Source organism: Crinia signifera, chromosome 3, assembly GCF_055691185.1.
Source record: "Crinia signifera chromosome 3, ASM5569118v1, whole genome shotgun sequence".
Classification (NCBI taxonomy): Eukaryota; Metazoa; Chordata; class Amphibia; order Anura; family Myobatrachidae; genus Crinia; species Crinia signifera.
Window position 1 is genome coordinate 317,645,541 of NC_139219.1, and position 23,861 is coordinate 317,669,401.

General features: G+C 44.9%; 1 protein-coding gene across 1 annotated transcript in view; it reads right to left on the reverse strand.

Moving 5' to 3' along the window:
• Nucleotides 1-1,484: 1,484 nt before the first annotated feature.
• The window catches only part of LOC146064823 (cytochrome P450 2K1-like), a 43,024-nt gene continuing 20,647 nt past the window's right edge, over nt 1,485-23,861 (reverse strand). Inside the window, exons 5-10 of the mRNA XM_083178725.1 lie at nt 17,279-17,439; nt 13,964-14,140; nt 12,972-13,113; nt 11,316-11,500; nt 8,583-8,724; nt 1,485-5,046 (exon numbers count right to left, since the gene is read on the reverse strand). Coding sequence (XP_083034851.1) covers nt 4,868-5,046; nt 8,583-8,724; nt 11,316-11,500; nt 12,972-13,113; nt 13,964-14,140; nt 17,279-17,439 — 986 coding nt within the window. The 3' untranslated portion in view covers nt 1,485-4,867. The remainder of the gene's footprint in view (nt 5,047-8,582; nt 8,725-11,315; nt 11,501-12,971; nt 13,114-13,963; nt 14,141-17,278; nt 17,440-23,861) is intronic.

Sequence of the window (23,861 nt, forward strand, 5' to 3'; positions counted from 1 at the left end):
ATAGCTGGCCACCTGTATGCATTTGATGTTAATGCCAATGTTACCATAACCAACAGAAAGACCTATCATCAGATGGAGGGGGTAATTATAAACCATTTATCCTCAAACTGCCTATGATACAACCACCTTAGCCTAATTGGGCTTTACTAAAAACGACTGCTGATCTCTTGCTTGCTTAAAAAGCCCTCTGAGCCTCTGCATGGACTGCTTCTTGCTTAATACGTTTCCTATTGCGGTTAACCCTCTTATGGAAACCACAACTGCTTATTAACAACTGCATATATAGATTATTTGAGGATTACTCCCTTAGCATCACCTCCTCCCACTCCCGTGTCCAAGACTTCTCTCGCGCTGCCCCCCTGCACTGGAACAACCTCCCGCCACTCATCAGGCTTTCTGATTCTCTTACCTCCTTCAAGCATTCCTTTAAAACCCACTTCTTCCGACTAGCCTATCCCTCCTCCTTCGCTCCTCCTATCATGCCTATCCTACCCCTCCATCCGTTCCCATCCATTCCTACTTATCCTATTGCTTTCCGTTCGTCCACCCACCTCCTTTTAGTATGTTAACTCTTATGAGTAGGGCCCTCCTTCCTCACGTACTCACCCTACCTCTTTACCTCACTAGTGCTCCTGTCCTGTTCTTCCCTTCCTCTACTTCATCTTCAGTCTCCTCGACAATTTCGACACCTACTTCAGAACTGATGCTGATTTTAGTTCTACCAGCTATACCCCTATTTATGCTGTATTTTATCAACACACCCTGTACGTTACCTTATAATTTGTTTTTTGTTTGCTATGTATGGCACTGCGGACACTTTGTGGTGCCTTATAAATAAACATACTACTACTATTACTACTACTTAGCGACCACACAGAATATCTTTCCTGGATGAATTGTTTATTATGAATGTTGAATGTATGTCTTTGTTCTTTTAATATTTTATGATTATTAAACTCTTTTTTTACTATTCTAAGCACAGTGAACTTGTTTTGATTTTTTTGCAATATACAAGGGATTGTCAAATAATAATTGCCTAACTGCCTCTACACCTGCATCATGAGGGATATAGGTGTACAGGCTGGCAACATCTGCAGTATACATACAAGATATTGCGGTCAAGTTCAAGGTCCCTCAAAACCACCAGCAGAATGTTAGGAGCATATCAGCAGGTAGCTTGTATGACCAGAGATCCAGAGCCGGCCTTAGGCATAGGCCAACTAGGCAATTGCCTAGGGCATTTGGAATGCCTAGGGGCATCAGCAGCTTCTGCTGATTAAAATGATATGCAGCATGTCTATATTCTGTGTGTGAGTGAGGCTGTATCTGCATATGAAATAGTGTATTCATGGAAATCACTGTAACATAGCATATGCAGGTACAGCCACAGTCGCTCACAGAATATACGCATGCCGCATATTATTTTAATCATTGGAAGCTCCTTGTGTGTGCTGGTCATAACAATGCAAATAAGATGAATTTTCAGCAAAAAAGGCACCCAACGTTAGCAGAACTGGCCAGGAGCTGCATGGCCTATTGAGGGAAGATGTATGAGGAAACATCTGTATCCAAGCAGAGGCAGAGGTCACAGTGTTAGCGGCTGTGCGAGTGCTGTCTGCGGGTGGGTTGGCTGTGCAATAGTGTTCGGCATATGTGTAAGGGGCATTATGTGTGTCAAGTATAAACGCATTATTAATGTGCGACATATGTGTAACAGGCATTATGTGTGTCATGTGTATAAGGGCATTAATAATGTGCAACATATGTGTAAGGGGCATTATGTGTGTCATTATGTGTATGAAGGGCATTAATAAAGGTTGGCATAATGTGTAAGGGGCATTATGGTTATAAGGACATTAATAATGTGTGTCATGTGTAAGCGGCATTACTGTGTGGTATTATCAGGGATGCTGAGAGAAAGGGGTAGGGGGTACAAATTACCCAGGCCAAAGTCTGATGGAAGGGCCCAGTGGGGGCCCCGGGCCCCCTCCCCTTAAGTCAGCAGCAGCTGCAGCTCTTCTCCTCTGCCCAGCACACACTGCTTTGTGCTGGGTTGCAGTGTGGCCATGGAGGTGGTTAAAATACAATATTTTCTCAGGATTCTTTTCTAAGGGTATAATGTGAATAATGTGAGGAGTAATGTATATAAGGTAAAGTGGTACTACTGTGTGATGTAACGTGAATAAGGGACACCATCGCATGATATTATGTGAATAAAGTTGCACTACTGTGTGACATAATGTGAATTGGGGGTACTATTGTGTGGCCATGCCCCTTCCCAGCAAAAACACACCCCTGTTTGGGCTGTGCACCAAATGTGTGCACTGTTTCTATTTAAAATATTGCGGGTAGGAGCACCAAAATGATGACTGCTATGATGAGGGGTGCTGGTGCTGGGAAAGGGGAGCAGGGTCAGAGACGGAACTAGTGGCGGTGCTAGGGGGCACCAACCAAAAATCTTGCCTAGGGCGTCATTTAGGCTAGGGCCGGCTCTGCAGAGATCTGCCTTATATAGTGAGTGAGCTGACACGCAGTAAGTCCTGTTGAGGATTAAGGCAATTGGTAAGTAAGCTATATGCTGTTGTACCTGCATGTTAGTAAAGCAGGAGGGGGGATATTATCTCACCCACACAAGAGTCCAAGTGAAGAAATCCTTTGCTGTACAGACACGTTTCAAGTCCGCTCCCGGCAGCTGAAGGTGGCAGGCCGGTACCGCTGGTGTGCTAATGGGCAGCTGTCTGCTGGGATGGTAGAGAAGACTGCACGCTGTAGATTGTGAGAGCGTGCAGCAGCGGGGTCCAGCACACAGAGCGGTGGTGAGGGCGGAAGTCAGACGGAGATGAGGCGGAAGTCAGGCACAGTCAGGAACACAATCTGGCAGATGTGGAGCAACGCGTTTCATCTCCTAGGAAACCCGGAGACTTTTTCAAGCTTGAAATAGTCTCCGGGGCTCTTTGGAGTGTGGTTTACCAACCCCTTAGAGTAAACTTTTTTTCTGATGAGATATGCTCATCTCTTACTGCTTGATTTAAGATTGCATCCAACTCCAACTTGAAGCCCCAAGTGGGGTACTTGGTCAAACGCCCATATGTATTGGTGTCACTCAGTTGACGAGCACATTCTATACGGTAGTCATCCGCGTTTAAGACCACCGCGGCCCTGCCTTTGTCTGCGCTGCGGATAATTATATCCTTGCGCGTGGCTAGCGATTCAAGGGCTTTTTTCTCTGCCAGTGACAAATTGTGGTGAACCGGAGATGTATGAGGTGACTTGGGCAACGACTCTAATTGTTGTTACACGAGTCTGGTAAAGGACTTTATGGATGGGTTTGTCGAAATGGGATCAAATTTGGACCTGGGTGCAATCCTTTTCAATTTAGGTGGAATATCCGAGGTGGTCAAGTCTGATTTTGTTAACGTGGTTGCTTTGTAAAGTGGTCTTTAAGGTGAAGGAACCTGTTCAATCTAAAGGTATCTACTTTCCACTGGAAAGGATCCATGCCACGAGTTGCAATGAAAGAGAGTCCCTTTGCTAAAACTTGCAAATCCATGTCAGTTAAAGCTGCTGAAGACAGTCTTTTTGTTCTTTTGAGAGACGGCTCCTTTCTTGCCGGATATTTTGCCCTGAGCGCCTACAATCTGTGATACCAACATTACAGATACATTTGGATACTTTATTAATTATTAATGTATCCACATTCCATTTAATCTCCAAATTACTCAGATTACCCAAAATAGAAGCAAAGGGGTCCATGATGCATTCATTTTTTGTTCCTTTGTGTCGTCCCTTTACCACCGTATTTTGGAACATACACAACATGGCTAGACATTTTCTCAATATCATGAACATATTAGAGTAGATTGCTCAACTATCCGTACTATCCATATCAATTAACATTTATCCATCATAAGCGAAAGCACTCATTCCAAATTCAGCAGCTGCAATATGAGTGCTGGGGAAAGAAATATTGAAAAATTTCTAAAATATTAATATTTTTCCTTTTCATGCTAAACAAAACTGAGGGGTAGATGTACAGATGGAACCGGCCTCATCATTTCCGCCAGCTCGCCATGGCGGAGGTTCTGGCATTCCAATTTTTTGCTTGCGCTCCCGTCCGCCAAGGGGCGTGGGTGCACGCCATGCAATACATGGCTAATGCTCCATCAAGCTAGCATCGGAGTGATATAATGTAAATAAGCCAATGGAACCCCGCCATTCCCCGTACGGAGCGCGCTTACTGTATGAAACGCTCGTGCGAAATGAGACGCTTGTGCGAAATGAGACGCTTGTGCGGAATGAGACGCCTCCGCAAAAGAAAGTGGATCATGCTGGCGCTGGCGGTGTGAGAGAGGCGCTGACTAGGCTTACTGGACAGTACAATAGTAGCACAGTGTACTTTACTGTAGTTCCTGCGCTTCATGCACGCGCTGCAGCACAAATTTCACGCATGCGCAATGAGGTTTTCAAAAAATGACATCTGGTGGATGATCACTGGTATTGCACTCATCCGGAGACACCACTGTGAATCGCCAAGCTTTTAAAATGTATTGCGATGCCGTGCGCCATGGCCTGCCGTGGCCCCCCATGGCGAGCTGGCGGTACAATCGCCATAGGTAGAAAGGATGAGCGGCGCTACATCTGTATGAAACAGTGATATGAGAGGAGAAGTGATAAAGTGCCTGGTACTTTATCATTGGCCAATCAGCTCCTGATTGTTAAGTTACAGGCTGGGTTTAAAAAGGGACAGTTAAGAGCTGATTGGCCGGTGATAAAGTACCAGGCACTTTATCACTTCTCCTCCCTTATCACTGCTTCATACACCTGCCCCTGAGATCTTTCAGACTAATTTGCCTGAATATGTATTCTTCTAGCTGCGGGGTATAGCACAAGTATCATATGACTGTGGGGCTTTAGTAGCTCCCAATGCAGGTGTGAGGTCCACTGTAGCTCCGGGAGGTGCCTGGAAGGTGAAGTTCTGCAGCAGGCTTGTAAAGAACAGGAACAGCTCCATATTAGCCAGGTTCTCCCCAGCACAGCTTCTTCTACCTGCGACAAATAGAAATAGGAAACATTAATACCAGCTAGAGAGCTAGTCACTGGCCAACACGGGTCCTTGTGGCATCCAGCTCCCGATTTGAGGGCAACCAGCTCATGGACTGCTATCTAGGGCAGTTTTCTGCTGAGTAAATAACTCTTAGTTGATCATTTTATATGAAGTCCTGGAGATATACACAGATGATTAGGCTGAATGGGTTCTCAATATTTACTTTGTAGCCCTTTGGAACATGAAACGAGTTCCAAGCATCCCAAAAGGCAGAACTTTATAGTGGAAAAACCTTCACTGGTGGAAAACATGGTCTTTGACTTGGCCGAGGGAGTGACAATAAACTTTTGAGAGGTCAAAAATCATTAAGCAGCTAATCCCTGCTAAATATACTACCAGTTCATGGGGGAAATTTACTAAGATGTGAATTCTACTTCACATGTGATGTTGCGATGGGCAACCAATCAGAATCTACTGTACTTCTTAATTATTTAGCACCCTCTGGAAGATTGTAGACGGTATCTGATCACATGTGAGGTAGAATTCACATCTTAGTCAATCCCCCCCCCATATAGGGTAAGCACAACACTGTAATATGTTATTCAGCTTTCTAAATTCATTGCAGATGTGTATTGTGCTGTTGGATTTTATCAACTAGTTGGACTGTTTTCTCTACAGTAACTCCTGCTTGACCTCAGTATATCTGGCCTTGGGAATATAGGGGTTTATTCTAGTTCATTCTTTCTGACAAAATCCTTCTTAGATGGACAAAACCATGTGCACTGCAGGGGGGCAGATGTAACATGTGCAGAGAGAATTAGATTTGGGTGAGTTATTTTGTTTCTGTGCAGGGAAAATACTGACTGCATGATTTTACACTTCAATATAGATCTCACTTTGAAGAAAAACCCCACCCAAATCTAATTCTCTCTGCACAAGTAACATCTGCCCCACCTGCAGTGCACATGGTTTTGTCCATCTAAGAAGGATTTTGTCAGAAAGAATGGACTAGAATAACCCCCATAGTAGGGGGAGTGACAATGTCATGACAAATTAAGTTTGTTTGCCCCGCGATGTCACAGATTTATAACACCTGCTGCCCTGCTGTGACATTACAAGAACTTACAGCAAATATTCTCCTTTGTTATGATGTGATTTGGGAAAGTTGAAATTAGCTTTACTAAAAATCCCACTTCTAACGCCAATTATGATCAAAACACCTTTCAGATGTCACTCGCACGGGAAACGGTCGTATTTTCGACCACACTTCGGTCGACAGTCATTAGGTCGACGCCGTTGGGTCAACAGGCAACAAGGTTGATAGGTGTCTAGGTCGACATGGGACTAGGTCGACATGGTTCTAGGTCAACATTTGCGTTAGGTTGACATGGGTTAGGTCGACAGGTCACAAGGGCGACATGGGTTTTTTCACTGTTTTTGAGCCGACATGTGCCGACAGGCGGTATTTCATGCCCTACCATCCACTAGGGTGTGGTGGGAGAATAAAATAGTATGCCGAGCGCAGCGAGGCACCGTGCCCGAAGTATTGTGAGCGAAGCAAACAATGCGAGGGGCTGCGGTTGACTTCCAACTGTGTCCATGTCGACTGTGTTGACATTCGGGTAAAAAAACTGTGAAAAACCCCATGTAGACATTGCGATCTGTCGACCTAAACCATGTCGACCTTGTCCCATGTCGACCTAGACCCCTGTCGCCCATCACCCATGTCAAACTAGACACCTGTCGACCTTGCTGCCTATCAACACAACAGTGTCGACCTAATTACTGTCAACCTAAGTGCGGTCGACAATACGATCCACACCCACTCACACACAGGCATTTATTTTATTGTCAGCGTAGTAGAGCTAAAGAACACATTCCAAACAAAAAAATCCTGACAATAGTTACACATAGTTCATTGTATTATTTATCAGTCAAAGGGTTTGACTTCGGTTGACTTATCAAATCTGTGTTTTCCTAATATCTTCCTTGTTCCTTGAGTAAGACTGATTAGACCAGATGCCCCAATGATTCTGTTTGTATTATGCTTTCGCTCTGGTTTGTGGCCTCCCTGTACCTATGCTTCGGTGTCTAGTAGCTGCTAAGCATTAGAATGAATCAAACAGGATGGTGGCTGTGCCTCCATGTGTTCCCTACAGTCCTCATTATCATATATATTATTTCTAAAGATTTTTCTTGATGCTCCCTTTTCCTCCCCTAATTAAAATCTATAAGTGAGGTACTATGTGAAAGAATACGTTCTCCCCTTCTGACAAATTGATCATTTCCAATTGCACATTGTATTGTTTGTTTACAAATCGAAGTAAAAAATTGACGATATCCCGTTTACCCGCTCCACTTTACCGCTGCCCTGTATCCGATCAGTGAATGAAAAACATGGGGGATTCCACGTGTTAATAAGATTAGCAACACTGCTACATTACAGCCATTGCTGCTACCAGACCGCCGTGCAGTCTCAGCACCCCCCCCACCTGACACCTAAAAAAAATCCCGCACAGCTATTTCTGCTTTCATACTTAGCCAAAATCGATAAATGAGGAACTGTTTTAAAGATTGAGTTCTCAGCTGAACGCTTCATCATCTGCCTGTGTGTAGGCCCCTTAAGATGATCAGTTTTGCTCAGCTTCTCCAAATGGCTACAAATGAACCGGTTCTTCTTTGACCCTACTACAAACCACCAACCTCGCTATAAAATTATTCTTATTTTATTCATATGCTAAATTTTTGCATAGGCCACCTAGTTACTTATAAGGTTGAGTATCCCTTATCCGAATAGCCGTTAACGGAATTATTCCAAAAACCATACATTCCAGAAAGCGAAGAAAACATTTTTTTTTTTGCTAAAAACTTACTGGGGTCATGATATGTAACTGGCACTATACATGTGCAAGAAAATGATTGCTTGGCATTCAAATTCAGGGCCTGAGATAGTACACAAATTTTGTTTCATGTTTTGAAACCTTGTTTTTTCATTAACAAAGAAAATATATTGTATTTCATGTGGTTGATGTGTTTATACCGCATAAATGCAAGATACCTAATTGAAATATTCAAATATTCCAAAATACAGAATGATCTGTTATCCAAAATTCTCCTGGTCCTGAGCATTTTGGCTACATATCCAATAAGAAATGGTAACAATATTCTTATATATTAAAGTGCACTAAAAAAAACTTCCTGTAGAAAATAGAAAAATTCCCATGGGCAGCATAACTTCCCATAAATGTTGGAATTGTGGTTTTACTGTCTCACATGCCTAGCCTTAACCTAACGCTAGTAGGCTTGATTGGAACTCTATGAGCAAAGTACTGTTAAAAACCAGCAAGGTCGTAGATTTAAGGTCACCTACGGTAAAAATGTGATTTCTACTGTCAGTAAATTCTCTGACTTATGGTTTTCTTTGTCAGACATTAATACTGACCAAGGACCAGATAGGTCATATGTACAGAATATCTGGATTCCCAAGCCCTACCCAACATTGAGATTGTCCTCAAAATATCTTTGGAACTAGTATTACCCAGTGAGAATGGTATGAAGGCTTCATTCTTCTTGAAATTTCCTTCTGGGGTGAGAAAATGTTCTGGGTAAAACTCATCTGGTTTCTCAAAGTAGGCTTCATCTCTCAGGGCAGAGGTCAGAAATGGAATCACCGCGGTCCCCTGGGTAGAAATAGCCATTTAGAACCTGCCCATTATGTAACAAACTACTGTACAATGTTCTAAACAGAATATGTGGAGCCCACGTATTATGTAAGGTCCCCCGGCCGTACCATGCACACTGTGGCTGGTCAGCGCTGGGTGGGGTACCCGGGGGAGTGGGGACCCCCTCAATAAAGGAGTCCCCCCCAGGCTTCACCCGTCCAGGGCTGAAGCCTGGGGCTGTCCCCAGCGTCCCTAGGCAGTGGATGCCGGGCTGATACGTGTATAAGAAAGATAAAAAACATTGCTTTTTACAGCCAAGTCCCAGCAGGCCTCCCCCGCATGCTTGGACTTGGCAAACCAAAAGTCCTAGCATGCGGGGCATTAATGGGCCCCCTTGGACTTGTAGTTCACCTGTAAAAGGAATGTTCAAATAAAAACACACACAGAGAAAAGAATAACTCTAATATACATACACTAATTTTACTCCAGTATACATATCAATCCAGACTCCAGAGGTGTCTCTCTGCTGCCACATTTACAGAAGACTGCGGCTTCCTCCTCACTAATGACAGTGGGGATCCCCGATGTCACATTAATGGGATGTTGGATAGCAAGGGTATATCAATACAAAATGATCATAGTGCAGTATCCAAGTATAACATGGGTTTTATTAAGTACAGAAGGATGTTGGTCCGAAATGCAAGTGAGGTGCATACTCTTTGTTAGAAATTTGGCTGGACTGCAACCGATCTTGCCTGGATCTGCGGAAAGACTTGGGATACCGGTGCCCGGAGCTTCCACCTGCCACCTGGATCCATGTTCAGGACTGGAGAAAAAACTGCAGGAGTTTTGCCAAAAGGATTTGTGAATATATGCTTTTAATTATCTCTCATTGGGGCAGATGTATTAAGCCTGTTGAAGAGATAAACTGGAGATAAAGTGGAAGGAGATAACGCACCAGCCAATCAGATCCCAACTGTCATATTTCAAACACAGCTGATTGGCTGGTGCGTTAACTCCTCCAAGTTATCTCCACTTTATCTCCAGTTTATCTCTTCTCCAGGCTTAATACATCTGCCCCAATGTGAGTTCCCTGTACTTAATAAAACCCATGTTATACTTGGATACTGCACTATGATCATTTTGTATTGATATACCCTTGCTATCCAACATCCCATTAATTTGGGAAAAGGGTATATCCTTTGTGTTGTTCTAGGTATCCAGGAAAAAATCTGAAATCATCTGGATCAGTGCCTAATGAAAGTTATGTAAAATGAATCTTTCAAGGTTTAGCGCTAAGTGGTGTCACCGATTTTCTTTATCCACTACACGTTTCTTGAGTGTTCATGTTGACAGGACACTTGGTGTTAACTTCTGGCTGCATATTTCCTGTTTAGCTGCGCTATTTTTGGTAATACCTTTGTTACTAGAAAAGAGGCGTTTAAGAGGAGACATGCTTAATATGTACAAAGGTATCAGGGGGAGTGGCGGATTACCTACGGGGTGACAGGGGCGGTTGCCCCAGGGCCCCCACACATTCGGGGCCCCCACACCTGCCACCCCACTGCTGCGGCGGTGGTGGGTGGGTGGCAGGCAGTGGGGTCAAGCAGCACGGGGCGGGCAGGGGGTCCATGCGGGGGATGTGAAGTCAGAGGCGGGGTCCCTGCGGCGGATGGGAAGATGGACGTATGTCTTTTCTCAACCTCAACTACTATGTTACTATAATGTCAGACAAGTACAGATGTGGCCAAGTACATCGTGGTTTACAACGCGCTTTTGAGGTTTTTTTCTAAAGTATGATACTGTAGGTCCTCAAATAATGTTTTAAGTAGTCATCCAGCAATAGCAAAGGTTAGCATGGCTTCTGTACCAATTACATAAATGACCGTACGTAGCTGCTTCTGCGAGTAAATACAAACACTCTGTCCGTAAAGTAAGGACAAAATCCGTAGTGAAAAGTCGTGGTGGCCACTGTTTTGTAGAAGAGATTTTTACGCATGCGCTGTACTGTTTGGGAAAAGTGACATCTGGTGGTCAATGAGTGTAAGTGCAGGTTACATTTACAAGATTACGTTACGTTATAACGCGATCTATAACGGGACTATAGCGCAAGGAGCAGGCGCGATCCATGCGCGATTTGCATGGCGCACTTTATGCGCAACGCAGCCACGATGTACTTGGGCATAACTGTACAGTAAGAGTATGTTAGTGTAATGGTAAACAGATACAGTGTGATTATTTTAAACGGTACTTATATGTTAGTTGGGCGCCCACTAAGCTATTTGCTTAGTTTTCCGTGTCCGCTCGCCACACTTCAGGCTCGGTGACTCGCTGCGCTGGCCACACTATATAAAATCAACTCCATGCCAACATGGATAGTGGGAGTATGAGTGCACTAACTATAGTGGGTGCCCAACTAACATATAAGTACCTTTTAAACTGCTTTTTTCCGGCAAACATTCCTTACTGAACCCAACTATGGGCAACATTCAACTTTGTTACCCCATCTGCTGTGTGACATAGTTTTACCCAGTTGTGTGATCTTTGCTTTGCTAACCTGAACCAGGTCCGATGTCCCTATGATTTGCTCTTGTAACTATGAATCTCACCTTTGGAATAAAGTAGCCTCTGAATGTGACGTCCTGAGAAGTTGCATGTGGGGCACTGCCCGGTATGATATCACCATAGCGCTGAATTTCATGGACGACGGCGTCGGTGTACGGCATTTGCTTCCTGTGCTCTGCCTGAGGCTGAGCTGATCCTAACACTCTCTCAATTTCATTCTGCACTTTTTCTGTCAGAAAAGAGATATTACGGAGAGTATAATTCATGTCACATATTCATAGCATAGATCATGACCCAACCTTGGTCCTTAAGTACCCCCAACAGTTCTTGTTTTCCACGTCACCTGGCAAGTGCCTTTGATAAAGTCATCTGTGGATGACGAAACGCGTTAGGCGCTCACCCTCTATTGGACCCTGTGGATTACAATTTACTTCATCTCACTTTGAACCAGCTCTCCTCTTTTTTCAAGTTAATCACTGGACTCTTCCAACTAAGGGACACCACCACCTGCCAATTCTGTGAGACCCTCCATTCCGTGAGATGTGTACCATCTTTCCTCACGAGGGGAGAACAGCACCATCAGCTCCAAGTCAGGTTTATGGACACCCGCCAATCCAGTTTAATCACTGGACCATTCCAACCAAGGGACACCACCACCTGCTAATTCTGTGAGACCCTCCATTCCGTGAGACGTGTACCACCTTTCCTCACGAGGGGAGGACAGTACCATCAGCTCCAAGTCAGGTTTATGGACACCCGCCAATCCAGTGCATGTATCTATCCATTTATCACACAGGAGAGTATCACCAGGAACAAGTGAGATATATCCACATTCCATACTTTTCCCATTGGGGTTCCATATAGGGGTGATTATTGTCTTATAGAATTTTATTTACAATGTATTTTAGATGTGTTTTATTTGTGTTATGTGTAAATTCTTGAGATAGAATATATTAAACTGATTATTGTAATACCCAATTGGTCAATATTTTTTACTTAATATAATTCTTCATAATCTAAATATATTCAAAAATAGTAGCGCTCCACCATCCATTTTTTTTCATTTTTTTCTTTTCTTCAGGTGCATAGGTGCACTCAATATTCAGTGACACATTTTATAAGATCCGCCGGTGGAGTTAAATATTTCACTTGTGATTCTGTTTGGAGACCTGGAAAACACGGACTGTTGGCAAAGTTTGGAACCACTGGTCTAGAACAACAGAGACATCTCATTCTTACTTAAAGCTATTGCAAATATTCCTGCATCCGATATGGGTGTATAAAGGTTTTCTCTTAAGGAAAGGGCCTACTTCTCCTTCTCCATCCCTCTGGCATGCCTGGTGAGTTTCCCGGTGTCTGCAGCACTGGCGGCACAAAACTTCTACATGGCTCCATGGGATATGTCAACTTTTTTATGTCAAATTATACTTAATAGACCCCAGTTCTGGGTCCTCTTTCTGTCTGGTACTGGTGTTCCGCCAGTCCTCCTCTGATGGCAGCCTACATCAGTGCCATGCAAATTGTGCCATTTTAGCCCTGCCCCCTCCTCAGAGACCCGCAAATTGTCAGATTTGCATTACTGGGGAAGGGATGACGTCTCCATCAGATCCTGCCCCCAGAAGTGCTGCTGACAGTCTCCTCTCCAACTGTAAAAGTCGGCAACCCTGGTATAACCAGCATTCCATATACCTATTCCTCACCTTGGATATCTGGATATTTCATCATGAGGAGGATGCCCCATCGCAGAGTGGTTGAGGAGGTCTCCATCCCAGCAGCAAACATATCCGCCGTAAGTACAGTCAGGTTGTCATTGTGGTAATACAAGGTGGATTCTGGCTTCCCCTGGACAATAGGAACAGAACATCACTGCATCCTGCTTACATGGATTGGAATAGGTACAGTACAGAGAAGGGCGACTAAGCTAGAAAAAGGTCTCGAATCACTAGAATGCAAAGATAGGTTAACCAGGCTGAATCTGTATTCACTGGAGAAAGATGGGAGTTCTATTTCACAAGGGATGTTGCTATGGGCAATAGCAACAACCCATGTGATTCGGGGCAGTACGGATGGTGTATTACTGCCTCACAGCGCTGAGGTCATGGGTTCGATTCCCAACTGTGCGGAGTTAGTATATTCTCCCCGTGCTTGCGTGGGTTTCCTCCGGGTACTCCGGTTTCCTCCCACAATCCAAAAATATACTGGTAGGGTAATTGGCTCCCTAAAAATTAACCCTAGAATGTCTGTGTGTGCATGTACATGTGGTAGGGAATATAGATTGTAAGCTCCACTGGGGCAGGGACTGGTGTGAATGCCCAAATATACTCTGTAAAGGGCTGCGGAATATGTGTGCGCTATATAAGAAACTGTTAATAAATAAATGTCATCTAGGACTCCCATCTTAGTTAATTTCCTCCATAGAATTTGATAGGAGATGAGAGCCATTTGGCCCATCTAGTCTGCCCATCTTTTTAAACCATGATGTTACCACAAACCCTATTTGATCCTTATATCTGTGTAAGGATGTCCTTATGCGCTATTGTCTTAGCTTCTGCCACTTCTGAAGGGAGGCTATTCCACTACTTTTTAGTTGCCCTCTCTTATGTATTTATGTATGGTGGACACAATGTTTGCAGATGTAGGAGACACTCCCCAAAACCTTTGCAACCGGTAAAAATTAAGAAGCCATTTATACCTCCAACTGCTTAGCCAGGAACGCATCAATCAGATTCCTCTGGTCGTTCACATCCAGTTCTTCCTTCTGTTTTTTAAATGTCGCTCGTATAAAGTTATGTAACGTTCTTATGTTTTCACAAACTGTGTGGTGAGCGCCCGGCACCCATTCCATCACCGCGGGGAAGCTGTTGTACAGCTATGGAAGAAAAAACACAATTTTGCCTAGTAAATAACTACTGTTAAAAATATGAGCATTCTCGCCCATATTTCTGCATGTCCTACCAGGGAGTGCTGACAGGTCGGCCTGTCCACAGGGAAATGATGTCGTGGCCACTGGGTGGGGCCTCCTAAAGGGGGCATGGCGTTGGCCAAAAATACTAATTAGAGTGAGAGGGCGGGATGTACTAATATACATCGCCGCCCAGCCGCCACAATGCGACCACATATGTACTAACATATGCGGCTAGCATTGGGGTGCGGTGATGGAGACCCCCGCGATACCTGTAATGTGGTGTGCGGGGGGTTTCCGTCACATCCCGGCGGCTGTCAGTGTCCCCGGCGTCTCCTCCTCCCCCCTGCAGCCGGATGTCCTCCCGGCTGTGACACCTGCTGGGGGAGGAGGAGATCGATGGAGGACGGGAGGGGGGTCACACAGACGGCGGGCAGCGGGCGGCGATAGAAGCCATAGTCTTCTATAGAGGTGGCGATACCCTGCCCAGCGGAGACGGGCGGACGGGTAATGGTACATAGGAAAATGCGGTAACCCCCCGTTTTACTGCATTTTCCCTTAAGCACATCCTGCCCAGAGAGAGGACAGTCTGCAGCTGCAGCTGTTTCTCTCTCCAGTTCAGCACACAGCACTGAGCAGCATGTTCAGAGCAGGGGGGAGAGGCTGTGCTGCTGCGGCAGCCTGTTACTTCACTCCTCACTTCCCAGCTCCCTGCAATGTCAGAATGGGACCCTTCAGCAGACCCGGTCCCAGGTAAAAAGTACCCCCCCCCCTCTCGACGCCCCTGCGTCCAGCAACTTTATTAAATTTACCCTATTACATTTACCCTATTATATTACACTGACTGGACCCTTTTACAATGTCTTAATAACGTTGTTATATTCAAAGCATAGTTTCAAAGAGTTTAGTGCCATTATTGCAATAGTTATTTAAATTTTTGTAGGTTAAAGCATTGTGTATGTATCACAGCTTGGAGAGAAAAAGTAGAGAGAGATAAAACACCATCCAATCAGCTCCTGTCAATTTACAGGCTGCGTTTGAAAAAACAACAACAATTGGGAGCTAATTGGTTGTTTCCTGATCTATCACTTAATCGGATCCCAAAAATGATATGTCTCCCATTGTGTGTATTATAAATGTTATTTCTAGCGTACTGCCTGCGGACTTACTCCCTCCAGAATCTGTGTCCATTCTTTGGGGAAGATCAGCTACTCCTGCTGAGGATGCACCCTACTTCTTGACCTGTGAAATCCCCTTACAGCAGGTTGCTATACATGTGTGTGAGTCAGGCTTCTGAATGATAATCTCCTATTATTTTTGTTTGAGAGTGTACCATACTCTGTGTGTATTCTTAAAATATACTTAACCGTCTTTGTAATCATTTTTGTAGCTAAAGCTCTGAAGTATTCTTGGAATTAAACAATTTACATTTCAGTTCTGATTTTGTGCTTCTTATGAATCAATGCCTAGTGGCCACCATTTTTCTATATTGTATGGGAATGGGATCATTCGTCAGACTGCATTTAGGTCTACAGTCATTAGGTCGACTGGCAGGAAGGTCGACCTGACTTAAGGTCGACATGGGCCAAGGTCGACATGACTTAAGGTCGAATTTGCATAAAGGTCGACATGAGGAAGGTCGACTGGTCATAAGGTCGACATGGGTTTTTCACTGTTTTTTTATCCGAATGTCGACACAGTCGACATGGACACAGTTGGCAATGAGAATCGGACCCTCGCATCGCTCGCTTCGCTCGCAATGCTTCGGGCACGGTGCCTCGCTGCGCTCGGCACACTATTTTATTCTCCCACCACGCCCTAGTGGATGGTAGGGCATGAAATACCGCCTGTCGGCACATGTCGGCTCAAAAAACAGTGAAAAACCCCTGTCGACCTTATGACCAGTCGACCTTCCTCATGTCGACCTTTATGCAAATTTGACCTTAAGTCATGTCGACCTTGGCCCATGTCGACCTTAAGTCAGGTCGACCTTCCTGCCAGTCGACCTAGTGGGGTCGACCTAATGACTGTAGACCTAAGTTCATTCTAATAGATGACCGCATCCCATTGTATGGTGTGTTCGGGTACGAGCATAAGCGTACCTTGTGAGCAAGGCGCTAAACTAGGCTTGCACTGGTGGCAGTGTACCGTGCATGTATGACCACGTGTGACATCACAGGCAATGCTACTCAGATTGACGTATCTGGAGAAGCAACTGGTAGGTCCGTGACAGGTTGGTACCTTATCTTTCTCTACTAAATCTTTGAAAAAGCAGAATCAGCAGCATTATGTGTGCTACCACTACTCCCTCATGTATGAATGTGGCAAGTGGAAGTGTGTCTCTCCCCTGACTGGGGGAGAGGCACCCAGCGCTATCAGGACTAGGCTGGTACACTTTTTGGGGGGGGGGGTCATCAGCCACAGGGAGGAGTTCACCCCACTTGGGTATCCGAAATGTTAATATATATTGGCGCTGCAGCTTTGCCCTAATAAAGAGGCCAAGCAGGAAGCATTATACCTGCATGATAAATGCTGATAAATACATCTACCCTACAGTTCACAGACCCCATAGTCAGTTGGGTCAGATATATAAAACTTCTCAGAGATACTGTAAGGTGAAGAAGTTGCCCATTGCTACAGCAACCAATCAGTTATCAACTATATATGCGAACAGGGCCGCACATCGGATTGGTCGGGACATCAAGCACATGCAATTTGGGTTGGTTTCACCTGATTTCTGATCCATCAGAACTGGCTAAAATCATTCCAAATCGCATACGGTTATGGGGGGCCCGGCCTATAGCTCCTGGCTTCATGTCCGGAGTTATTCAATGATTATGCAAATTAAATTCAGGGCTAACACATATATTTGAGGCTACCCCATGCATTAAGCCCCACACAGTGCACTTACCGTGGGTCATAGCACATGCAATTTTCTTCTTCTTACTGTGTGGAACTATAAGTCTCAGCATGGTAGCACCTCTTATGTTTGGAAGCAGGGTGTGGCTGTGCAGTCTACCCCCCCCCCCTCTTTCCCCCATATGCATAAAAAGCAGCTAAAGTCACCCATTGTCTTTGATACAGCAATATTATATATATACTTACCATGACAGTAGGTTTCCCCATGAGTTTTACATTGCCGTTAATTAAGTACATGAGCTTCAGAATAGTTGGGTCATCGTATTCAAATCTGCGATTCAGCACTATGGACACTATTATATTGGCTACAGCGGCATTAATGATGCTCAAGTTATCAAACGGTTTTCCTAGAAACGAATAAATATACAAGTTATTACCAATATTCATAGGAGGAAAATATTAGATATCAAATTATTGTTATCCTCCCCTGTATGGACCTTTATGCACCTTGTACTCTGTTCCTGTGTTGTAATACTAAGGGAAATAGCGACAGGGCCCTACTCAATGCTGTCTTCCCGACAGCATTGATCAGGGATCTCGGCAGAACGTACCTGACTCTACAAGCAGTAGGACAGGTTCTGCCAAGAACAGGCAGAATTGGCGAGCTCCCGGCAAGGATCGACGATTTCCGCCTGCTTTTTGCGGCCATGCTCCACGCTTGGCAGGTGGGACATTGAATCCTGCCTGCCGAATGAGTGTCGAGCCGGCCGAGAATGGGACAAGGTCACAGCTGTCAGACCAGCCTCACAGTCATGATCCTGCACTGAATATCCCCCTAAGTCTCAGTGAGGTAGCGCATACCATTATCAGTAGCTAGGGGGTGCAGTCCAGGCCGCCCTCCTGAATATAATGTGTAGACATACACACCTGAAGGCCAGAGACTTCTTCAATCTGGATTAGCACCCCTTCCAACTGTCCTGATGTTTTTAAAGTAGGGACCTAGCATTTGAAGACTGCACAATGGAATAGCCAAACTGCAGGTAAGATCCTTATTATATAGCAAGTCAGATCTGGGGTGAGCTTTTGGGGTGTTGGGTATCCTGGATTGCTCTCTGGACCACTATTGGGGAACCACCATTTAACATAACATTATTCTTTGTTTATATATATATATATATATATATATATATATATATATATATATATATATATATATATATATGTAACAATGGGTCAGATTTATTAAACCTTAACAAGAGATAAATGCAAGGGTGATAAGGGGCTAGATTCTCTAAGCTTCAAAAGTGATAAAATGGAGAGTGATAAACAGCCAGCCAATCAGCTCCTACCTGCCATGTCACAGGCTGTGTTTGAAAAATGTCAGACAGGAGCTGATTGGCTGGCTGTTTATCATTCTCCATTTTATCACTTTTGCCCAAGGAGAGATAAACGTCCAGCCAATCAGCTCCTTACTAACTTTTTTCAAACACAGGCTGTAACATGGCAGTTAGCAGGTGATTGGCTGAACGCTTATCTCTCCTTATCATCCTTGCATTTATTTCTTGTTAAAGCTTAAGGTGCGTACCCACGGTACGATTTATGTTCCGTACGATATTGTATACGATTTCCCAGGAAAGTCCCAGTGGTCAAAAGCATAAGATTTGTGCTTAAAATAACATACAATGTGCATAAAATATATACGATATGACATCACAGCTGTACTACACTATACTATCTTATGCTTTCTAGCCAGATTGAGTTGCATGCTCACCCGTGTAGCTCCCTCCCAGACGACCGGCGGGAGCGCGCATCGTACTTCGGATAGTGCATACACACGGTAAGATATAGTGCACTATCTAGTAGAGATGTGCACCGGCCACTTTTCGGGTTTTGGGTTCTGATTACCTTGAGGTTTTGGGTTCTAATGGGTTTTGGCAAAACACCTCCTAAGTGTTTTGTGTTTGGATTTTTTTGGGTTTTGGGTTCTGATTTTTTTGTTAAAAAAGCATAAAAACAGCTAAAATCGCAGAATTTGGTGGGTTTTTTTGCGCCTACGCTATACTGACCTCAATAACATTCATTTACACTCATTTCCAGTGTATTCTGAACACCTCACACCTCACAATATTGTTTTTATTGCCAAAGTTTGCACTGAGGTAGCTGGATAACTATGCTAAGCCACACAAGTGTGCGGCACAAACACGTGGCTCATGTAAGAGTGGCACTGCAGCGGAGTTATGTCACAGAACAGCGCCACTGGAGTGCAATTAATATATGTCAGTGGGTATGCACCAGCAGGCAGTTATACAGATACAGCAGTATTAGGTAGTGAGCCCCAGACCACACAGGTAGATATACAGCAGTATTTATTAGGCAGTGAGCCCCAGACCAGACGGTAGATACGGCAGTATTAACCAGTGAGCCACAGACCAGACAGGCACGGCAGTATTAGGCAGTGAGCCCCAGACCAGACAGGTACGGCAGTATTAGGCAGAGAGCCCCAGACCACACAGGTAAATATACGGCAGTATTTATTAGGCAGTGAGCCCCAGACCACACAGGTACGGCAGTATTAGGCAGAGAGCCCCAGACCAGACAGGTATGGCAGTATTAGGCAGAGAGCCCCAGACCACAAAGGTAGATATACGGCAGTATTTAATTATTTATTAGCCAGTGAGCCCCAGACCAGACGGTACATACGGCAGTATAGCCAGTGAGCCCCAGACCACAAAGGTAGAGATATACGGCAGTATTTAATTATTTATTAGCCAGTGAGCCCCAGACCAGACGGTACATACGGCAGTATAGCCAGTGAGCCCCAGACCACAAAGGTAGAGAGATATACGGCAGTATTTAATTATTTATTAGCCAGTGAGCCCCAGACCAGACGGTACATACGGCAGTATAGCCAGTGAGCCCCAGACCACAAAGGTAGAGATATACGGCAGTATTTAATAATTTATTAGCCAGTGAGCCCCAGACCAGACGGTACATACGGCAGTATAGCCAGTGAGCCCCAGACCACAAAGGTAGAGAGATATACAGCAGTATTTAATTATTTATTAGCCAGTGAGCCCCAGACCAGACGGTACATACGGCAGTATAGCCAGTGAGCCCCAGACCACAAAGGTAGATATATATGGCAGTATTTAATTATTTATTAGCCAGGCAGTATTTAATTATTTATTAGCCAGTGAGCCCCAGACCACAAAGGTAGAGATATACAGCAGTATTTAATTATTTATTAGGCAGGCAGTATTTAATTATTTATTAGCCAGTGAGCCCCAGACCACAAAGGTAGAGATATACGGCAGTATTTAATTATTTATTAGGCAGACAGTATTTAATTATTTATTAGCCAGTGAGCCCCAGACCACAAAGGTAGAGATAAACTGCAGTATTTAATTATTTATTAGGCAGGCAGTATTTAATTATTTATTAGCCAGTGAGCCCCAGACCACACAGGTAACTAGATAAGATATACGGCATTATTATTTATTAGGCTGTGAGCCCCAGACCACAGACCGCCAGACTGGCAGATTCAGTGCAGGCAGCAGTGCAGCACCAGTGGACTATATATATTTATTTAATATAATTAATTAATTAATTATTAATATATATAATAAATGGCACAGCACAGCACCAGAGGTATGCCCCAGCACAGAGGAGACAGTAGTACTACAGGCAGGTACACAGTAAAGCTGGGTACACATATATACAATCCAACCGTTTGGCCGACTGTACTCCCGTCGGACCGTCCACAAACAACAGCCGATCACGCGCGTACACACCTGTACAATTTTACTTGCGACGTCCGATGTACTCCCGTCCAAACAGTCGCAAGAAAAAGATTGTACCACCGTACACACTCTCTCGATTTGGGCTTTTGACACGATATATATGAACAAAATTATCATAATGGGCTGGGTTAAGGGCATACCAAAACAAAGAGGCGTGAGTACAGAACCTAAACAAAAGTGACGGGGTACGCGTCTACTAAACTTCAGTATAGAAATGCCGGTCTGGTCCCGCAGTTAAATTTGAGAGGCACAAGCAGACAGACAATAGCCCTTAAAATGGCCAAGGATAATACAAGGCACAGTTGCTAATATTTCAATATGCATTACATAATGTGACACACACGGAGCACCAAACTTCTATAAAGCCGGGTATGCGACTAGTCAGTTTGCGGTAGTCACCCTGCCAAACTTCTATAAAGCCGGGTATGCGAGTATAGTCAGTTTACGGTAGTCACCCTGTAGTCGCAAACTTCTATAAAGCCGGGTATGGGAGTATAGTCAGTTTGCGGTAGTCACCCTGTAGTCGCATACCCGGCTTTATAGCAGTTTCGCAGGGTGACTACCGCAAACTGACAAGTCGCATACCCGGCTTTATAGAAATAATGAACTACAATATTTCAAATGGGGATTAGTGCAGCGCTCTGCTCCTAGGTGTATGTGTGTGGGAATAAGTTGAGTGGTACAGTGTTGTTTAAAACTTTTACTTCAAAAATAATTCAGATACAATACAGTGTAGATACAAAGTATAACATATACAAAATTCATACAAATTAACGTTTCTGTGGGGATTGTAGTAAGCAAGAAGTAGCAGAATGAAAATGTCTGTCTGTCACAGAAGGCTGCGACACAGTGCTTCCTTGCTTCCTTGCTCTCTTACTACTGGGATTTCTGGGGGGTACTTTATGGGTTGGTGCTGGGTGGGTTGGGGTATCAGGGTGACAGAGTCCAGTAACGGTGCACGGTGGCGGCGTCCCGCTCGTCCGTGATAATTAGTGCGGTCCTATGCGCTTGATGGTTGACAGCGGTAACGGCAGAACATCAGCACCGGCCGAGACGCGACCAACAACAAGCGGAGAAGACACACGGGGAGAGCCGTATGAGAGAGACGAGAAGCAAGCCAGGGTGAGTAGGCGGGGGTCCGTAAGACAGGCACCGGGAAGGAAGGGGTTACCCAAGCCGCCTCCTACCCGCGCTCGCTGCCAGACACTCCACGTCCCCGACCGCGGCACAGGACTGCAAAGGCAGAGGGCTGTTAACCCGAAACCTAAGCAGCACTTCAGCCACGACGGGACACAAGGAGTGACCAGACCCACTGCCACCACTGAAAACCCGTTCGCTGCCGTACCACACCAATGAGCACGTCGATCTCAACCCCCCCCCCCCCCCCCGTGGAGGAATCAGTTACCAACTACCAGCCGGAGCGCATCAACCATCAAGCGCATAGGACCGCACTAATTATCACGGACGAGCGGGACGCCGCCACCGTGCACCGTTACTGGACTCTGTCACCCTGATACCCCAACCCACCCAGCACCAACCCATAAAGTGCCCCCCAGAAATCCCAGTAGTAAGAGAGCAAGGAAGCAAGGAAGCACTGTGTCGCAGCCTTCTGTGACAGACAGACATTTTCATTCTGCTACTTCTTGCTTACTACAATCCCCACAGAAACGTTAATTTGTATGAATTTTGTATATGTTATACTTTGTATCTACACTGTATTGTATCTGAATTATTTTTGAAGTAAAAGTTTTAAACAACACTGTACCACTCAACTTATTCCCACACACATACACCTAGGAGCAGAGCGCTGCACTAATCCCCATTTGAAATATTGTAGTTCAATATTTCTATAAAGCCGGGTATGCGACTTGTCAGTTTGCGGTAGTCACCCTGCCAAACTGCTATAAAGCCGGGTATGCGACTACAGGGTGACTACCGCAAACTGACTATACTCCCATACCCGGCTTTATAGCAGTTTGGCAGGGTGACTACCGCAAACTGACTAGTCGCATACCCGGCTTTATAGAAGTTTGGTGATCCGTGTGTGTCACATTATGTAATGCATATTGAAATATTAGCAACTGTGCCTTGTATTATCCTTCATTTTAAGGGCTATTGTCGGTCTGCTTGTGCAGCTCAAATACCTTTATGTTGTGACAGCCTGATATATCATGAGCAGCGGAGCCGCTGCTCCGTGAACTACATTTACCCTGTCACCTCCACACATGATTTATTCATGTGTGCGTTCTGAATGCAATGTACTTATTATATTGTAACTATATCTGTAGGAGAGATTATGCAGCTTCGGAACGCCCACATGGGCGTTCCAGCTTTGGCAGTATAGTCGCAAGGACGGCAGCATATCGATCGAACGTGCGTACACACTGCACTTTTGTTCCGATATGAGGCCGTCCTGTCGGATGAAAATTAAACTGCAAAGAACCATCGACCGACCGAGTATGGACGGACAAGACAGTTTTTTGCCGTTTATCGCTCGTACGGGACAGCGTACACACATATACAATTGAACGGCTGTCCGACCCAGAACGGAAGAACGGCCCGACAATTGTATATATGTGTACCCAGCTTTAGACTGTTCTCCTAAGCAGAGGAGAACATAGTACACAGCAGCACTGAGGGAGACAGCCCTAGCAAATAAAATAATTAATTACAGCACAGCTCACCAGAGGTAGACCGCACAGAGGAGACAGTAGTACTACAAGTACACAGTTAGACTACTACACAGCAGCACTGAGAGACAGCACCAGCGATTGCAAAAGCTCAAGGTCAAGCTCAAGTTTAAGCCCCAGCAGCAGCACCAACACACCCTCTCCCAACCCACTACTTGACTGGAGTGAAGATGGCAGGCGCGGCAGCCGCTTATAAAGCCTCGCGAAATCCGACGCCGGGAGATGACGTTCTAATCACGCGGACGGACCGAGTCAGGCGGGAATCTCCGAGCGCTGCTCAGAATCGGGCTCGGAATGATGACGTCTGTGGGGGCTCGGATCTCCGAAATCCGAGCCCGC